Raw genomic sequence first — 18,694 nt, forward strand, 5'->3', positions numbered from 1 at the left:
AATGGGATGAGGGCTCTCCTTGAAGAGTAAATCTTGTTAACCCATCGAGTGATCTGAGTGATACTCGATGCATTGCCTCGTCCAAATGGATAATGAATTGACCCTGGGTTGCGCGAGAGGATGTCACGTAAAACAATGAAAATGCGATCCGACAGCAAGAGCTTTATCAACCATTGAATCACAAGCAATGGAGCAATTTTATTCCGGCTCGTGGTCCGGGTCATCAAATTGTCATTTCCAATCTGAGAGTGGTTTCTATTGCCCACTACCTGGATTCCCTCTCCTTACAGCATCGAATCCGACTCCCACTTTGGTGGCAACCTCCCAAATCTCTTTTTCGGTCTGGGAAGTGGCTGAAATGGCCGTACAGATTGTGGCATCCAGGAGCTTCTGGCACCACACCAGTAGCTCCAGTTTCAATCTTCTAAGGAGGGAAAACCCCAGTTTTGTGGGAATTTTGTCAGTTTTGGGGACCCAATCCGCGAAGTGTATGCTGCCTAGATGCGACTAGCAGCTCAGTGGGAGCGTTGAGCAAGCTGGGAGACTGCGTGTCGATTCCTCTGCTGTTATCAGTCTTTTGTAGCGTTGTTGACGAACCACCAAAGCGCCGGCGCCACGGAGCAGCAAAATGGGCACGTGTCAGGAAGGCCAGGATTTCCCCAGCACTGTCATATCAAGGAAGTGGTGTCTTTGAGTGTCAAGTTAAGCACAGGTTCGCTTAATCAATTTCACGTTGGGCCAAATACGATTCATGGTAAGAAGAGTTGTTGGTGATCCGATTCTTCGGTCGAGTGACCTGAGGCCAAGAGCGATGCGATGCCCAAGTCCCGAAACATTTGCCAATAAGACATGAGCAACAACCCCGTTAAACGTCCATCTGCCGCAATAGGAAGCTGCTGCAGTGAGTCAGCGGGCGTTTGGCACCCTGGTGGCACGGGCATCCAATTAGTAAGAATGTTTGAATGCTAGTATTTGCATTTCTGGGTAATAGGCCTCACAGGCAGAAGTGGATTCGAGCCTTGCCGGCGACACGACGGTTTCAACCGTATCTCGTTGTTGCTCAACCCATGGTCTTCCTGTATCATGACGACCAATGTGCCTCTTTGATGGAGCAGCTTCAGCTATGTTTTGTTGAGGTGCGCCCGGAGAATCGGGTTCAACGAAACCAAGAACTAGTCAGTGCCATGGTACGCGCACATAATGCCAAAGTTGCCCACGCCAAGCGAAGCGTTGCTGCTGAACGATCTGTCAAACGCCAGTCACACACCAGCAAACCGCTGCTTGGTCGTTTTCGAGTGGCAGCATCCGGTAAGCTTCGAGAGAATGGGGCCGCTGGCGATGTTGAGGCCTCGAAGCATCCTCATTCTGTCGACGGTGAAGAAGGAAGAACTCGAGGTCGCGGCCAACAGTCGTCATACATCCTGCTCTACCGACAATGGATGGATGCCATCCGCAGTCCCATTTCACCTCGTACCCCCCGGCACATCGCAATATGTTGGTAACTGTCATTCCAGATGGATGGATCTTGGCATTGATTCTGGCAGATCCGCAAATGATTGTTCCCAATGTACAGCTTGCATTTCAAGTGTTTCATGTTCGCAATACTCATAATTATGAGTTCCTCCAGTGGATGACACGGGCCACGACCTCGGGTTACCATGCTGGAGCAGCCGGATTACAGCTGCTCTACGACCAGCAGATATCGCCTAGCTGTGGACAAACTCGAGTGTGCCTGTCGCACAAAGGGAAAGCGCTGGAGATTCTGAGGCAGACGCTTACTACTGCACCAAAATCCGTGCCTGATGATGAGCTCCTTGTCATTCTGTCTCTGGCGACGGTGCAGGTAGAGTCAATTCGTTCAACATGAGATCATACCGTACCTTCCTCACTTGAGTAGCGAACGGTCGACATGAAGGTCCATCGGTACCATCTCGAGGCCCTCGCCAACATTGTGACTGCTCAGGGCGGCTTGGATTTAGTGGCAGAGCATCCTCGATGTACAATCTTACAGTAAGCCGACGAACGCCTGTTTTCTAGCGTGACCGACGACTTATGTGAACTCCTCCATTTCCCAGGTTCGACTCATGGTGGAGCTTGTCGACAGGTCTTCGATATTTTTCGTCCCGCCAGTCTCTTGCGCAACCAGACTGTTCAAGTGGAACAATGCTCGCGCATTTTCGGCATCAGCTGAAGGACATTCCCGAAGGCTTCCACTGTTTGATCGTTGATGGGAAGCTGTCCACCAACCTCGTCGAGATTCTTTGCCGCCTCGCGTTTGTCTACCGAAGTTCAAAGCTAAAACGAGACGCTTCCGGTGATATCATTGGCATGCCATACACGGACCGACCGGTGTGGAGGACTTTCCAAGAGGCGTGCCCAGCGCTGGATGCCGCAGACGCAAGCAAAGAGAAGTTGCTGGCGATGGCCATTGTCATCTACTGCGGCGTTGGATTCGACTCGGCTCCGGTATCCAGCAACGCCGGCTTGGCCTCGGGGACAGAGCTAAGCAGAATGCTCCTTCAATACGTGTGGGAGCCCGACTCTCGGGATGAGGTCTCCTGGGTCTCCTGCCTCTTTTGGATGTGGATGGTGGCAATTAGTTCGTGGCAGACCAGTTCAGGAAGAGGCCTCCTCCCACGCGGAGTCGAGCTACTCCTGACGCTGCAGCGGAGATTTGAGAGGATCAAAGGATGGAATGCCGTGGAGGATATCCTGGCGGCCTTTCCCTGGAACGAGAGACTTACCACGCTCTGCAAAGCAGAGTTTGAGCGAGTTAGATCCTGAGACTACAGGGCTCTCGATCTCTGGGAGCTGGGGAGCGTCGCTTGAGAAAGGGAACGTAGAGCGCTATGAGAGTGAGCTCGACGAGGACCACCGTCTGTATCGTAAAATCCAAATCGCAGCCTTAGTTCCGCATTCAATCAGCTAGCACATGCGGAGGGAGGAGGAAAACTCTGGGGTAGAAGGGCAAGCAAGGATGGGGCAGTCTATCTGGTCGATGACTTCGAGCATGTCGAGAGTAGCGGCTCCGGAGGCTAATAAACAATTCGCAACGGCGGCTCCTCGGCTTGAATGACGTTGGGCATACATATCCGCTCGTTTAGAGAGGCGGTAAAATGAGATAGCCATCTAGGGGGTCGAGCGAGGGTGGGTGAGAGAAGGTGAGTGAGAGTGAGTGAACGAAAGGTGAGTTGAAGCACTGAGAGGTAAGGGCAGGTGAGTATGTAATGTTTAAAGCGGCGTGAGCTCGCGTCGCCGAACCTCCCCTTGAGCCGCCAAGACACGTACATGCTTGACTTTTGTACTCCGTATGGCCCCTCGATACACGAGGGAAGAGAACCAGCACCACAAGTCTCGGTAAACTCATGCGCAACAGCTATGGCGACCGAATCGTATAAAACTACTCTTTTGCCTCTGCTTCTCGAGGCTTCGGTCTTGTCATTCGGCACATATACCCTCAAATCCGGCAGAGTATCACCTTATTTCTTCACATCCTCACTCTTGCACACATCTACCCTGCTGGGTGCGCTCGCCCGTTCCTACGCCTCAGTATTGACCTCTCCTCCGTTCTCCCTCCCACTCGGAAAAGATGAAGCCGGCTCAGAAGCAGAGGTCCCGTTGTCTCCTCAGTTTGACATTCTATTCGGCCCTGCGTACAAAGGCATTCCTCTGAGTGCCGTCGTGACACGGGAACTCGAATTCAGTGGAAAGCAGTTTGCAGGAGTGTCCTATGCGTTCAACAGAAAAGAAGCCAAAGATCACGGGGAAGGCGGCACAATCGTGGGCGCACCACTCAACGGCAAGCGCGTGGTGATTCTCGACGATGTCATGACAGCGGGAACTGCGATGCGAGAAGCGGTATCAATCATCAAGGCACAGGGCGGGATCGTTGTCGGAGTAGTTCTTCTGTTGACCAGACAAGAGAGGGTGAGTGATAGTGAACCAAGGAGCGCCATGAAAGTCGCAGAGGATGAGCTGGGCATTCCAGTTCGCGCCGTGCTGAAGTTCGAAGACTTGATTGAGGCTATTGAGGCTGGACAGCTACAAGGTGCTGGCCCTGAACAACTTGAGCAGATGAAGATCTACCGCGAGAAATACGGAAGTAAGGATTGAACATTGGTCAAGAATTATCGGGTCTGGGGCCTGAGAGCACAGCTGAAGAAAAGACGAGCTGCCACTCTCCATGGATCGAGCATCGAACATGATGCGTTTTTCAACGAGCACCACAAAGGACAAAGGTGTTTCCGATACAAGCTCGCCCTGCCTGGCTGAGGAACTTCTTGATAAAAGCTGAGAAATCAACGTCAAGTCAGACCCAGTTAAGAGTCGGGACGCCTCAATCAACAACAATGCGCATATCCCGTCCCAAGGCTCTACGGTGGAGCGGATTCTGACAGTGCAGAACATACGGAGGAGATTTCTGACCTTGCAGACCACCAGGAACACGTTCTCATTGGTTCTGACATTTATGTCCTCCTATATTCTGACATTAGACCGGAGTCGAGAGTGGGACGGACGAAACGGCCGAACATCCAAGTTCTGTGCCTGACCTCGCGTTAGTCCTTGATGTCTTGGATGCAATCACTGATATTGCTTGATAATGTATTTGCTCGAGCACCAGACCATAAGTTAGAGTATTTATTGTCCGCTTTGGAAGCGATGTGATAGGCAATTCAAGAATCAAAGTTCTCGTCGAAGACCTACTATTCCATCTTCTCAAACGACGCCCAGGTTCAAGATGGCTACAACCACCAAGACCACATACCTGATCACAGGTGGAAATCGAGGTGAGGATAGTTTCATTATCCCCATCACACATGGTGCTTGAAGGTCTCGGAAGCTCACGTACTGTGCAGGCATCGGCAAAGGACTCGTCGCCGCATATCTCTCGCGCCCAGACACCATCGTGATAGCCGGGGTGCGAAACCCGACGCACCCCACGAGCCTCTCGCTCCAGGAACTGCCCAAAGAGGCCTCGAGTTCTCTCATCGTCGCCAAGATCGACAGCCTCTCCGAGACCGACGCCCAGGACGCCGTGGCGGAACTGGGATCCAAACACGGCGTCACCAGCCTGGACGTGGTCGTCGCCAACGCCGGCATCAGCGCCATCTGGCCGCCCGTCGCCGAGGCCAGACCGTCCGACATGCTCGAACACTACCGCGTGAACGTCGTAGGGGTCACGCTGCTGTTCCAAGCGGTGCTGCCGCTCCTCAAGGCGTCGGCCAAGTCACCCAAGTTCGTCACGGTGGGCTCCATCGCCGGATCCATCGCCGCCCAGGAGAACGCGCCGGTGCCCAATGCGGCGTACGGCCCTTCGAAAGCAGGCCTGAATTGGATCACCAAGAAAATCCACCTGGAACATCCTGACATTATCGCGTTCCCTCTTTCGCCCGGGTGAGTTTTTCTTTCTGGTTATCGTTTCCCCCCATTTATTTGTTCACGTTACTTGGACCTGGCGGTGAAAGTTGAAATCTTCTGACTTGGGATGTTTTGAACCACCACCGACCCCAAAGGCAAGAGTAGCAGTGCGAAGGCATTTGCGCCTACTTATTCACGCAAAGAGAAAGAGATGACTGAGTGGTTGTGCTGATTCTTTTTCATCTCTTGTGTTTCTGCGGTACAGCTTCGTAGACACGGACATGGGCAAAGCCGGAGCAGACTTCTTCGGAATGGGTCGCGACGTCCTGATTACCCTCGAAGAGAGCATCGGTGGGATGACCAAGGTGGTGAGTGGCACTGATCTTCTAACCCCCTCCGTCATGGCAAAGGGGGGCCCATACTGTCTACGTACGGCCCGATGGTGAAGCGAGAATGAGTTTGCTGACGCGTATACGTTTGATGTTTGGGTTCCTTAGATCGACGCCGCAACTCGAGAGACGGCATCGGGCAAGAACCTCACGCACGAGGGTAAAGAGGATCCTTATTAGAGGGCCGACTTTCAGATTTCACCGGGCATAAGAGGGTGGTGGTGGTGGTGGAACAGACTGGTGTACAGTCTGTCTGTAGACAGGAATTTCCAATTCGTTAGCGGGGTGCATTGCATACCATAAGGAGCTCTGTTACATGTCCCTGCTGAAATGTTAGATCGAATACATACCTTACACTTGCAAGATGGCTTGTACAAAGAGGTGTCTACGGGGAGAAAAGGGCAAAAGTAGGTACTCCTCAGACCTCGATACATCAAGACACTCTCATCATACCTAGTTCCCATTTTATTTTCCATCCTGCAGTCCTCATTTCGGTGCTATCTTTCAAGATATAGGTACTTACTAGCCATGGTAATGGTAATGACTTAGTCAACTATACCTAGGTACTTAAGCAACCCCTACCCGCCCCCCCCGACCCCCCCCGCCCCCGGGCGGGAGATATACCTGACTACCTACATGTAAGGTAAGCACTTCATCGAGCATAACACACCCACTACCACCACCACAGCCGTTCACGACACTTCCTTGAACACCTTTCGATACAAGCACACACATGGTCCGTCTTCACACATTTTCCGCGTGTGTCGCGCGTTGTTCCACCTTGACCATCTCTTCCTGTTCGACGATCCCATGACCATCAGCCGTCAGATGAACGATGACTTCGTCGCCGAACAAAGCTCCAATCTCTTCAACCGGGATCTGTTTCGTCTCGGGACAGTAAAAGTACACGACGGCCGTGGATACAAGGCAGAGGCCCATGTACAAGAAGTACATGTTGTATTTGCTAAGCGAAACGCAAAAGACGTCAGCATACATGCGTTATATGACCTTGTTGAAAGAAAACTGCGGGATAGCGTGCGAAGAAGGAAAGCCACAAAAGCAACAGACAGGGAGTGAGAGAGAGGGAGGAGAATCCGCAGGAATCTGACGCCTTACATGTTCTTAAAAGCCAACGGGGCAGGTGTTGTGTATGTAATTGCCCCGACAAAATAGGAGAAGAAGCCCAAGGAGATACCCTTGGCTCGGATCGTCGTGGGGAAGATCTCGCTCATCCAGATAAAACTCGGTCCGTCGACGGTCTGGAAGACGACGATGTACACGTATATGATGGCCACGCAAGCACCGAGACCCGCCTTGTGGTCGCTGCCCAGGTACTGTGATTGCAGGACCGCTTCCAGGAGTAGGCATAGCGCGAGAAGAGGAAATCCGATCACTGCAATGGCCCTTCGTGTCAGTGGAACATTTCACTTTCAGGTTGTATGTCGGAAGCAAGAAGGGAGTGGAGGAAGAGGGGACAAACAATGATCCGAGAACACCTTTTGTCATCATTGGGAGGAAAAGAAAAGAAGTCAGGATAGAGATGTAGCGACTAGAATAGTGAGGGCAAAACACTCACGGAACATGGTTCGTCGACCGACGCGGTCAACGGTGTATATGGCGACAAAGACAAAGAATGTGCCCACGGAGGTGTACAGTGCTAATTGATAGAGGGTGTCAGTCAGGACGCAGCGTCTCACTAGACGGTCACCAATCTCACCATAGATGACAAGAGGCATCACGCCCGTCATGCCTAGACTTCCAAAGATCAAGACAAGATAGTTGGATATACCGAGGATCTGTTAACACATGGTATCAGCTTATGGCTCTCTCGACTTCTCGAACACCAGGCATACACCGGTAGACTGTGCCGCGAACCTATTGTATACCGTCAGCATATGGAACTGGTAGAGGTATCGTGAGCCTCGCGTGGACGCCGACGAGCCAAGGGTCGGACTAACTACACGTACTGTATGAATAACGCGAGAAGACTCCTCTTTCTCCACGAAGGCTTTCGGAACATCTCAATGTATCCTGACTTCATTGACTTGTCAAACTCGACCTGTCGTACAATCTGAGTAAACTCGGCACGGGCAGAAGAGTCGTCTGCGTCGGACGGATCATGATGGATCTTTTTCAAAACCTCCCATGCCTCGTCTGTCTTTCCGACCAGTGTGAGGAAGCGTGGTGATTCTGTTTTTGAGGTTCGAGTCATGCAATGTGTCAGCTGAAGATTCAGTCTTCTTTCGCTCTCGCTCTTTGTTTTCTCATCTTTTCAATCGCCGAGGAGAGATTGGTCCACACGTGGTAACCTACCAGGGATGAATGGCAATCCTATCAAAAGTGCCAAAGGGCCAATACACGCCAGAGCTAACGGCATTCGCCATTGCACCGTACTGTTTGTGGCGAAGTAGCAGCCCACAGAGATCCAGGCGCATCTACATGTAAACGCAGAGTCAGTCATTCAGTCCCGCATAAAGAAGATGTGACAATGGTTGTGAGAGATGTTGTACAAACTCACGTGAAGTATCCCATGCCAAAACTCATCGTTGTCAACCCTGATAGCAAGCCCCGTCGATGCGGAGGCGCGACTTCAGTCAAGTACAACGGGACAAGACAGATCAACATGCCCAGCCCGAACCCATGGAGAAGGCGGACGGTGATGAGCATGGCGAGCTTGACTGACGCCGTCACAAGGATGGCACCGGCCAACGCAGACGCGCCAGCGATGTAAAAGGCCTTCTTCCGTCCAATCACGTCTGCGAGGTACCCCTGTGCGAGCGCGCCGACGGCGAGGCCGAAGTTGAAGAGAGCATTGATGGCACCCAGGATGTTGGCACAGTAATCACTGGTAGGGTCGAGGTCGAAGTATTCATAGAAGCCTGGCTGCCCGATACTCGTGACGAAGATGGCGAAGCCAAAGCCATATGCGTACCCGCCCCAGGAGACGACGAGGGAGATGAGGATGTTGTAGTTTGTCAATTTTGCCATTCTTTCGCTTTGGTCTTGCAGGGCTGCCGACCACAAGAGAAGAAGTAGTCGTATTAGTTTGAATGTGTCGGCAATTGTCTTCGAGTAAGTGGCATAAAACTCAAGTGCGCAGTATATGACTACGACCTGAGACAGAGCAAGGGTAAGAAAAATGAAGGGTAGAGGCAAGGTAGTCAGATTCAAGGGGAACGATGGAAGCCAACAGGCCTTCTTATATACATACATACGCACCTGTACCAGCACCCACTGCTGAGCCGAGCCACACGTACGAGCCTACTTCTTGCGGTCACAAAGCTCGGTATATGCTAGAACTCTATCTCCAACTGTCTTCTGGTCCGGTACGAATAGGAGACCTCCCCAGGTTAGAGCGCAGTGGTTGCCGATGACTCGAGGGTGCCACGGAGCACAGCAGGTAACTGATTTGTACCCTTACGCACCTGTACCATACCAACGATTAGCTCCTTAGAGTCGCCACCCAGGATTCGCCATCGAGGTGATAAGTCAGGTAACAGTACGGTACCTGGGATCTCTAGTGCCTCCACGTAGCGAAACATGGATCGTGGGGAACCTGGGGACGAAGCACGGGGAACTCGCATCTTCCCCTGCTTTTGCGACAATAATAGCGGCAGAAGCATGGCAAATGCAACTCCGTAAAGGAGTCTAGATCGTCTTTGGCTCAATACTAGAGAAGTTGACACAATCAAAACAGTCTTCGGTGGGCTTGTCGTTGGTGGGCATCTGACATTCAGACTGCCTTTAATTCTGACATTGGAAACAGAGAATGTTGGACGAGCCACCCAAGGAGTCGAAATCCCCACGGTAAAGACACGGTTAAATCCTGTACTGACTGTCAGAAGCATTCTTGATTGGATGTCACTGCACCTCGCTCCATGATCAAATCGCCGTGTTTATCAGGTTTAAATCATCTGAATATGGTTTGTTCAATGTTCTTTGCCTTGCAAAAGTCGCAAAGTATACATATGGAGTACATGTCCCCAGTCATCTTCGTAGAAATCTTCAACTTCGTCACAAAATGGGACCCAAGTTCTGGTCTTTGCCAGCGAGTAGCCATCAGGATTCTTCTCTCATAGTCCGGCTGAAACCCTTCCCAAGGTCTGGTAGCAGAGTGTACAATAGCCTGATCCGAAAAATTTTTAGAGCCAAACAATTCATAGCATCATAACATCGACTGAGATCGTCGGAAAAGAATATCGAAAGTCGTGAAAAACAACAAGAAGAGCCTCTAACATGGCTTATCTCAGCTTGAGCTGAGGAACACGATAGCATCGCCAATTTAATAGTCATGGCATCAATAGTCGTAAACCCAAGAGGAAAGAAAATATACTAGTAGCACAGAATGGGGATTGGTGGCCCCTAGGCAAAGGACTCCCTCATGCCCTAAAACATCCCCGGGGGAGTGGTGTTCATCGATGGACTGTAACAGGTAAGAGGTGAGTTGACCTCATTCGAATGCAGGCTCTGAATAGGAGTGCCAACATTAAAACTGCCTCTCGTTCTCCAATCCTCGGCCTGACGAGACATATTGCTGAATTGATGGCTCGAGATTGTTGAGGAATTAAAGAATTCATCACAGAGCGACTCAAAGTTATCCAAGTCAAGCGCAAGATCGATGTCTGCATCTGCAAAGAATGAGTCAGATTGTTCTTGCCAGGAGGAATCAGTACTAGATGCATCCAAACTCCCGAGTCTTAGTTTAGGTGTATTCGGCGTGATAGTCGCCGGAGGAGTTAGAGGTGTCACTGCCACTGAAGGACTGTTCTGGTGGGTTTCGGTGATGGATTCTGAGCTTGAGAAGTCGTAGAATGTAGGCGAGAAGGAAGGTGTGGGATGGGATGATGTACTGAACGAACGATTGTCGAGGATCTTGAGCTCCTTCTCCAAAGAGCCCAGGGTAGTGGAATCGGCTCGCTTCAATCCAGTAGAGATATTCGTGTTGGCGTCGATGGGTTTCGAACGTGCTGGGCTTGCTTTGACCGGTGACAATGTAGTGATACCAGCAACATGCTGGGCCGACGTCTTGCGAGTGTGGACAGAGCTGCCCCTTTTCCTTTGCGGTCTGATGGATGGTGAGAGTCCTGACGTCCTTCGACTAGGGTAATGCGTCGAGGGCGCTTGCCAAGATGTGGTCTTTTTTCGACAGGCCATAGACCTTAGGCCACTTTCAACCGAGGTCGATGAAGCAAGCGATTGGGTTTTCTTTCTGGCTCCAAATTGTGCAGATTGTGCAATGGGTAAATCGGGAAGTCTCCCTAACGGCGGAGGTACTTCAGCCTCAAGGGCCTGTATGTAAGTCATACGCATATCATCGACTATTCTTCGGACGTCATCTCTAATCATCGGAGACTCGCCGACCACGCTGCCCTGGGTGGTGAAAGAAGAAGATCCTCCGCTATTGGAGAGGAAAGAATGTCGATTACGAGACGAGCCTTCGGAATTGTCATCCCCATACCCAAGCTCGAAGTTCGACGTCGACCGGTGACTTCTCAGAGAAGGCCAAGCTCTCCCTAAGTCTTGCTGAGGGAATGGACCCTGCTGCAGTACCACAGCCGATAATGGAGATGCATCGACGCCATCTTCGCCATACATGGAAGTAAGGCGAGTGTGCTCCGCCTTCCACAAGGCCTGCAGAGTGGGATTGCTTTCTTCGTGAGGCTCGAGTAGGGATGTGCTCGAAGCCATGTGATGTGGAAAGATTGGGTGGGTTGGGCTAGATATGCCGAGGCCCACAGCTGTAGAGCCAGACCCAGAAGAGAGATAAGAATCTTCACCCGACCATTGACGCTCGTGCATCGCATTCGAGGGCGTTGTGGACGATCGTGGATAATGGCTTTTTGGGAGTAAATCGTCCGCCAATTGGTGCACTGGACTGAAAGACGACTGCGCTCGTGGTGAGTTGGGAGCAGTTGAGAGCATTGCTAGGTTAGGTCGCGGCATTGACCCTGCCGGCTGAGATAATGCGCGGGCATTCTTTCGCTCTTTGCCGGCGAGGATGATCTCGCCTTGTCGAATGTCCTCTAGTGTTCGGTCGTAATCATTTTGGGTGACGAGAATCTCGCCGGAACTCAGTCGACGGCTTGTCTGGAATTTCACCGGTCCATTACCTCGTTGAGGTCGCTCTCCCAGTTGAGGCGGCTTGCCCGGCAAGGTTGACTGATACGAGAAAGAGCGAAGATCCGTTGGAAGGTAGAGCTGACGTTTTCCGTGGGACGGCCTTCGTAAAGCGTTGTTAATGATGACTGGGAGTCGACTCTGGGACGTCACTGTAGTGTAAGGGATGCTGTTTAAATCTAGTTCGGACCTGTCGACCTGCTGATGAGACTTCGGTCTTCGAGAATGAAATAACTTGCGGATTCGCGACTCCATATCGTGGACAGGACTATAGTATATGAGGTTTTAAGCGTAAGCATTGACCCGATCGCATGAGCACGGGAGGGGCATTGGTGACAGCGGAACTGTCAAGGGAAGTTGACGTGGTTGATAAGTAGATCTAGGGCTGTCGTACGTAAAGGTGCTGTAAGCTCACTCTGCGATACGGTACGAGCCTCAGACCGACCAAGTTCTAGAAGAAAATGAAAGAGGCGAGGAGGAAAATGCAGAGCATTGTAGGCCATGATATGGCTGGTGAGGATAGAGAAGACTGCTGAGTTACGACAGAGGAAGCAAAACTGTCATGACTTCAGCTGGGGGATGCGCAGATTCGGCACGTCAAACCATGCGACAAGGAAGAGACTCCAGAAACGAGCAGGGGACCGTGGCCTGCCGGCCTGGGACGAGAAGAAGCAGACTACCGGTGAGGATGGTGGTTGGTGGTTGTATTCGACCCCACGAGGTCCTTGGACTGTCATACCCAAAACTCAACCAAGGCTCGCTAGGCTGAGGTGGCTCCGACTGGAGCAGCTCGAAAGACTTGCGGCAGCTAGAGAAGCCGTACCTGGGAGAAGGAATTGGTGCGCCCTTGACAACCAACGCAGAAAATCATCCACAACAAACAAACACATGCATAAGCAGACTTGCATGGCTTGATTCATCAGGTCTTTTTCGATATCCTCATAAAATGCGTGACCCGCGGTGTCTCACGTTTTTGGCGCTGAGAATAGCCGTGTCGAAAACGGTCTTCAGCCTATTGTAGCTTCTCAACGTGCACTAGAACAAGTCTGAGACAAACGCACGGTTCGCCGGAAGAAGTCACCATACAGGGTGCCGGGAATCGACTAAGATTTCAGCCGAACCTCATTGTTCGTTACGCTGCAGATGTTTCTGCCCTGATCGAGTATTCCGTGCTGTATGTTCGGCTATGTCAATTGTATTCGCGCGAGCTTAGTGGCCAAACCAGACCAGATCATCAACCGTGTGTTCTTAAGCGAGCAGACGCGAGGTCGGACAGTTTAGTGAAGGACTTGTCAGGCAGCCAGATCCAAGAGCCTTGTTGGGGCGCTCCGGGGCTTGCTTTTAGTTTGTGTTTATTGCAGTAGTTCAACAGTCGTGCAGGGATTCGCCATTTGCCGGAGCCAGCTGCGTAGGCGGGAAAAGCCATCCGGGTTTCCCTAATCTCAGACGCATTTCCGATTAGCCGGGGCGCAGGATTCAACGTCCAATCCTCGATCCATCGGGTATGTTGCGCATGCAGCAGGAGCAGAGAAAATGATCCTGGTGGATCGATTAATTTCCACGCGCGGGTGTGCCTCATGGAAACGTGATGCAATTTTCAGATTATGTCCAGAGCCAGCAACACGGCCGCTGGTTGACTTTTCCGCATTGTTCGTGGCCAGACCGCGGAAGGATTGAAACTGGCGGTCAAGCAGCAGGGTTTGACGGTTTGCAAAGGCGTGAAGTTCCCTGTCGCACCAAAGGCGGCCGCGATTCAAAATCTAGCCGCAGATCGAGAGACAAGATCAGCATTTGAACGATATGCAGTGCTAGATTACAGCCGTCTTCGCATGCCATCCTGGGCAGGGATTCACCGCCAGGACAAGACAACGAATCGACGAGGGAGGAGCCACGGTGGGTGAGGATTTCAATGTTCTCTCCTGGCCCAGTACGAGTATACGGCGACGAACGACCTAGCGGAGTCGGCAGGTCCTCGAAAACTTGCGAAGTTTTGGAACATCATTATGACCCTTGACTCTCTCCCCTGCGAACCAATGTACAACATTGCCGGGGCTTTAGTATTGTATCTGCACATTGATTAGCGTACGGCGTGTTGGGCCAATTGGCTGTAAGAGAGCTCGTTGTCGAAACCAAGACAGGTTTCTATTCTGCACGGTAGACCCGGATATTTCTAGGTGCCAGCTAGCAGCATGGCCGGATTTTGCTTGAGGTTTTCACTTTCAAAGTTGGAGCGGGTGAAGACCACGTATAGTCCTGAAGTCCTCGGGGAGCATTTCCTCTACTCCACCGACCATTGTGGCAATGCGTTGTTTGCTGAGGAAGTTTGCGAAGCCCGAAGAGCATCAATCAATGGTAGGTCGCTGCCTCATGCTTTATCTCCATGAAATCGCCTCACCATCGACAACGGACAAGGATGCTGGCCTCGGCGATGATGATCACGGCGCAGAGTCACCAAGGGGGTCCAGAGCTGTGTCAACGTTGAGGACTTACCAGCAGAGGTAGGGAGACGGATATGGCGAGAAAGAGTAACAACTGATGTTTCGGAAAGCTGAGCAAGGTTTTCGTCCCCCGGTCATGGTCGATTGGGTGCTCTCTACCTGCTACTCGCCAAAGATGGCAGGAGTCGTGTGGCCTGCAGGGAGCAAGCAACGATGCGATGATAGAGTTCGGAGGCGATGGTGTCTGGCTACCATTCTCTGACGGTCTCGCAGTCTGTCTCTATGTCACACAGCCAGGCATCTTGAGAGGAAAATGCCATAAATCGGTGGTCCTCCCTGGACTTCCGTGGAAGTACACAGGCACTGGGGCAAAGGCGAGTCTGCGAAGGCGACAAGAGAATGGGATGGGCCGGGTGCGAGGGCCGCGATGGGACATTGCCAGGGCCCAGGAGACATCCAGAATCGTCAATGATACTCAACAGAGTGTTGGCAAATCTGACGAGTTACATGGACGAGGGACGATCATTGAGTCGATGGCTGAGGCGAGACTGGTTGATGTAACGGTATTTCGCGACTCTACAAAGTGACACTGGCCGCCAGATTCTCCATCGGTGCATGGCGCCGACCTCCGACCCTATACGAGTACGGGCCTGCGCCCAGCGCCTGCGCCCACAACCACCCAGCGGCTCACTCGTACTGCTGACTACCCCTCGGCCTATAGGGGCTGGTCTAGGTGCCTATAGGTGCTACCTCACCTAATACAATAGCATCGCCAGTAGCCTCGTTCCAAGGCATCCAGAGGCTCGAGCTCTAACCAAAGATCACTAGCACCTCGTATTCCGTCCTCCCATCGCGCCTCGTCCCAGCACATCATCTCCTCCACATCTCTTCATCCGCTGTCACCGTAGTCCACTCCATCGCAACATTCCCTGCCTACAGTACGCCGTACAGGATGCTGGCTTCCTTTCTGTTGTAGTTGCACTCGAAATCTACACTATCCAGCTACCTCAGTGGCCCGTCGTTGGTTGTGTGGCATACTGGGAAATATCTGTTTACCCATGCCATGCTACTGCCACTCCATCCTCTACTACTCCTTCTGCCACTCATCACACGCTTGACTGGCATGTCACTGCGGCCCTCACTTACTCTGTGTTGCTCGTGACATCTCATTTCCTTTGTTAGGGGTGCCTTGTTGCTCAAACAATCCCCTTCAACATGGTGCCAGTTCTTTGTGCTCTTGCACCACGATCATTCTGATCCCATCATTGTCCTTGTCCTCACTCAGCCATGACCCTCCTCGACTTCTTCCGCAGCATTCTGCGGCATTTGGCTGCGATGCTCCTCTTTCCCTCCACCCTCAAGACCATGGCAGTGTCACCAAAGTCTTCATCGACCAAAGTCACGGTGGTCGAGACCAGGGCCGAACCATACACCCTCGACTCTTTAAAGGACGAGATCATGCGCCTATTCAGACAACCATGCACGATGCGACGAATGCTGTCCATGTCGTCTGCTCTGCGCATCCAATACAAGGCGAAATTGCAAGACAGCGAAGCCTGCATGCTACCCTCCTTCTGCCACACCTTACCGACCGGTCAAGAGAAGGGGACGTATGTGGCCCTGGATGTGGGTGGTTCTACGTTTCGGGTGGCTATGGTCGAGCTATGTGGAAGAGGCGGGCAGCAGTCTCCCATGACTGTCAAGCATATGAGCGCTTTCAAAATTGACGAACCGATACGAAGGCTGCCTTCCACACAATTCTTTGATTGGATTGCTGGTAGGATTCGAGACATTCTACAAGCACACCCAGGAGATTGGTCGCCCGTTGAACCTGTGTCACTAGGCCTGGCATGGAGCTTCCCCATTGAACAAACAAGTCACCGAAGTGGAAAGATGCAGGGTATGGGCAAGGGGTTCGCCTGTCACGAAGACACCATTGGTATGGATCTGGCGGGATTGATCGAGTCCGCATGCTCCCGCCAGCAAGTCAATGTCCATGTCAATGCAATCATCAACGATTCTTCCGCCACGCTACTTTCTCAGGCTTACATCGAGCCTGCCACTTCGATGGGGTTGATTCTTGGTACCGGCACGAACGCGGCGGCATTCCTTCCTGTGGCGTGTATGGGAAGATCCAAATTCGGAGTACGAGATTCGGCGTGGTTTCAAAAGGCAGACAAGGTCATCACCAACACCGAAATATCCATGTTTGGGAAGTCGATACTTCCCGAGACTCGATGGGATGAAGTATTGAACCAACAACATCAGCACCCTGATTTTCAACCTTTGGAATACATGACCACCGGTCGCTATCTCGGTGAGCTTCTCAGATTAATCATCCTCGAGGCCGTTAAAACAGGTGAACTGTTTGATGGTACCGTACCTCGTACTTTGAATGAGCCGTACTCCCTGGACACCGAGATACTGGCCAGGCTTGAAATGGATAAGTCAGAGGACGCAGAAGATTCTATCCGGGCCATTCAAAAGGCTCTGGAGTTGTTGAGTCCTCCAACTACCAAAGAAGTTGCATTCTTGCGAGCTGCCGCGGAGTCAATCTCATACCGCGCGTCTGCATACATATCTGTGGCAGTTCACGCGTTGTGGGCCTTGCAGAAGGATGCAGATATCAAGCCCAAATCAGCATCAGGCGTTCCGAGAACCTCGATTGCGTGTAATGGGAGTGTTATCCTCAAATACCCAGGGTTTAAGGGTAGGTGTGAAGACTTTCTCCGAGGGATGCTGTCAGAAGAAGGGCGGGGGTCTGTCGCCGAAGAGATTGTACTCCGGGCAACGGATGAAGCAGCAATATTTGGGGCCGCCGTAGCTGTCGCATTAGCCGATGTCCCTTGAGCTTCATCAGCGATTCTGTTGATCCTCCTCGACTATTCGATGTTTGAAACTCTAGAGAGTGATGGCACCGGAGACAAATTCTTCTGGTCAGGACCGACAAATTGAGCACTCCTGATGTCACCGGAGATTGGCACAAGAAAAGCTTGATCTCTGCCAATATCTCAAAGCTGACGGACGACGACTTTCTCGCGAGTTTCGAGAAGATTCTCTATGCGCAGAAACCGACCTTCCGTCTTCGCCTGTCCTGGTGCTCGCCGTTCCTGTTGGGCACACCATATTGCAAGTGGACGCGCAAGACAAACTTCATCCCTGCTGTCAGGAATATCGTCATTGTACAACTGACTGTCAGTTGTTGACGATGCGACCTGAGGCGAGTGCCGAATACCTGTGTGTTTGGTAAGACGTGTTTCTTGGCGTTGGGAGAATTCCCCGTGTGCGCGGGTAATAGAACATGTACGGATGGACAATACGCTTGAAAAGAAAGATGACCGTGAACCGTGCAAAAAAGATAGAGCTGTTGGTGCATGGACGAGAGCATAGATTGATGCTATGCATGGATTTTGACATATAATGAATACATAAGCATATACATACCATGCATAAACCGAGAGTTTCTCCTCTCTGAGGGACTGTGCCCCATGTGTCAATTAATAGTACAAATCTCGAGTCAAGCACCGTCAAGGCTTTCTACCATAAAGGTATGTACGTAAAGTACCAGGTATGGCTTTGACGGAAGTCCGGACAATCTCCTTGTCGTCACCGACTCGACGGGAGTCACGGTGGGAATGTTACGAGTACATGCTCCGTAGTCCGGGAACATGCAGCAGTCCCTGAGTCAGCATTCACCCATCGGTAACTAACTAGTATGTACATATCTTTGACGCACGATGCCATGGCCTCCCCGAACCTCACTCAATTCGCACTATTAGTACGATATCAGTCATCCATAGCTACCTGGTGACAAAGGTATATGTATATATACATTATATTGTTGACGTTGATGACATGTACAGCGGAGAAAAATTGACGATGCCCGGCGATCCTCGAGCCCCCCGGTGGGATACGATGGCCCTACAGGACCGTGTGTGTGAGCGTGGTCATGCATGAGTGTATAGGTGTATGAGCCGTCAACGAGTGTACCAGGAACAAGGTGTGTGTCTATCACTGTATGAGTGCGTGTCCGTGCGTGTATGTGTATGTGTGTACCTAATACTACATCAAACATTCATGAGGGTATCAACGTGAAAACTGTGAAAGCTTCCCCCTCTCCAGTAACTCAGTAACTCCAGTCGCAAACCTCAAAAGATCTACCGTAAATATCAATACAAGTCTCCTTCGACCCCGTCATTCCCCTCTCTTAATCATCAGAATGGACAAGTTCTCAAAAATCCCCTCCAGAACAAAGTAGGGGTCACCACTCTGGTCACCTGTGCATGGTCTCAATAGGGACTTTCATTAGAATGACTGGGTAACGTCGCAGATATACACTGAACTGATATTGGATTTGTGGGGTTGGCCATCAATTACCTTGTCATCAAACCT

General features: G+C 51.5%; 7 protein-coding genes across 7 annotated transcripts; 5 read left to right on the forward strand and 2 right to left on the reverse strand.

Moving 5' to 3' along the window:
* Window positions 1-1,492: 1,492 nt before the first annotated feature.
* On the forward strand, window positions 1,493-2,784 carry PV08_00191 (uncharacterized protein; the record flags this gene model as incomplete). The annotated part of the gene is made up of 3 exons (XM_016374558.1): window positions 1,493-1,843; window positions 1,898-2,010; window positions 2,076-2,784. The coding sequence occupies 3 exons, from the start codon at window positions 1,493-1,495 to the stop codon at window positions 2,782-2,784; spliced, it is 1,173 nt and encodes a 390-aa protein (XP_016239834.1).
* Window positions 2,785-3,378: 594 nt separating this feature from the next.
* On the forward strand, window positions 3,379-4,113 carry PV08_00192 (orotate phosphoribosyltransferase; the record flags this gene model as incomplete). Its single annotated transcript, XM_016374559.1, has 1 exon — window positions 3,379-4,113. The coding sequence occupies one exon, from the start codon at window positions 3,379-3,381 to the stop codon at window positions 4,111-4,113; it is 735 nt and encodes a 244-aa protein (XP_016239835.1).
* Window positions 4,114-4,738: 625 nt separating this feature from the next.
* On the forward strand, window positions 4,739-5,398 carry PV08_00193 (uncharacterized protein; the record flags this gene model as incomplete). Its single annotated transcript, XM_016374560.1, has 2 exons — window positions 4,739-4,787; window positions 4,857-5,398. The coding sequence occupies 2 exons, from the start codon at window positions 4,739-4,741 to the stop codon at window positions 5,396-5,398; spliced, it is 591 nt and encodes a 196-aa protein (XP_016239836.1).
* Window positions 5,399-5,639: 241 nt separating this feature from the next.
* PV08_00194 (uncharacterized protein) lies at window positions 5,640-5,927 on the forward strand (the record flags this gene model as incomplete). Its single annotated transcript, XM_016374561.1, has 2 exons — window positions 5,640-5,726; window positions 5,856-5,927. The coding sequence occupies 2 exons, from the start codon at window positions 5,640-5,642 to the stop codon at window positions 5,925-5,927; spliced, it is 159 nt and encodes a 52-aa protein (XP_016239837.1).
* Window positions 5,928-6,491: 564 nt separating this feature from the next.
* On the reverse strand, window positions 6,492-8,735 carry PV08_00195 (uncharacterized protein; the record flags this gene model as incomplete). The annotated part of the gene is made up of 8 exons (XM_016374562.1): window positions 6,492-6,711; window positions 6,864-7,140; window positions 7,324-7,404; window positions 7,465-7,543; window positions 7,601-7,622; window positions 7,715-7,937; window positions 8,061-8,182; window positions 8,266-8,735. The coding sequence occupies 8 exons, from the start codon at window positions 8,733-8,735 to the stop codon at window positions 6,492-6,494; spliced, it is 1,494 nt and encodes a 497-aa protein (XP_016239838.1).
* A 1,398-nt stretch (window positions 8,736-10,133) lies between these two features.
* On the reverse strand, window positions 10,134-12,119 carry PV08_00196 (uncharacterized protein; the record flags this gene model as incomplete). The annotated part of the gene is made up of 1 exon (XM_016374563.1): window positions 10,134-12,119. One exon carries the CDS (start codon window positions 12,117-12,119, stop codon window positions 10,134-10,136), a length of 1,986 nt encoding a protein of 661 aa, XP_016239839.1.
* Window positions 12,120-15,589: 3,470 nt separating this feature from the next.
* PV08_00197 (uncharacterized protein) lies at window positions 15,590-17,152 on the forward strand (the record flags this gene model as incomplete). The annotated part of the gene is made up of 1 exon (XM_016374564.1): window positions 15,590-17,152. The coding sequence occupies one exon, from the start codon at window positions 15,590-15,592 to the stop codon at window positions 17,150-17,152; it is 1,563 nt and encodes a 520-aa protein (XP_016239840.1).
* Between the last annotated feature and the right edge of the window lie 1,542 nt (window positions 17,153-18,694).

This window comes from Exophiala spinifera (genome assembly GCF_000836115.1).
Source record: "Exophiala spinifera strain CBS 89968 unplaced genomic scaffold supercont1.1, whole genome shotgun sequence".
NCBI lineage: Eukaryota > Fungi > Ascomycota > Eurotiomycetes > Chaetothyriales > Herpotrichiellaceae > Exophiala > Exophiala spinifera.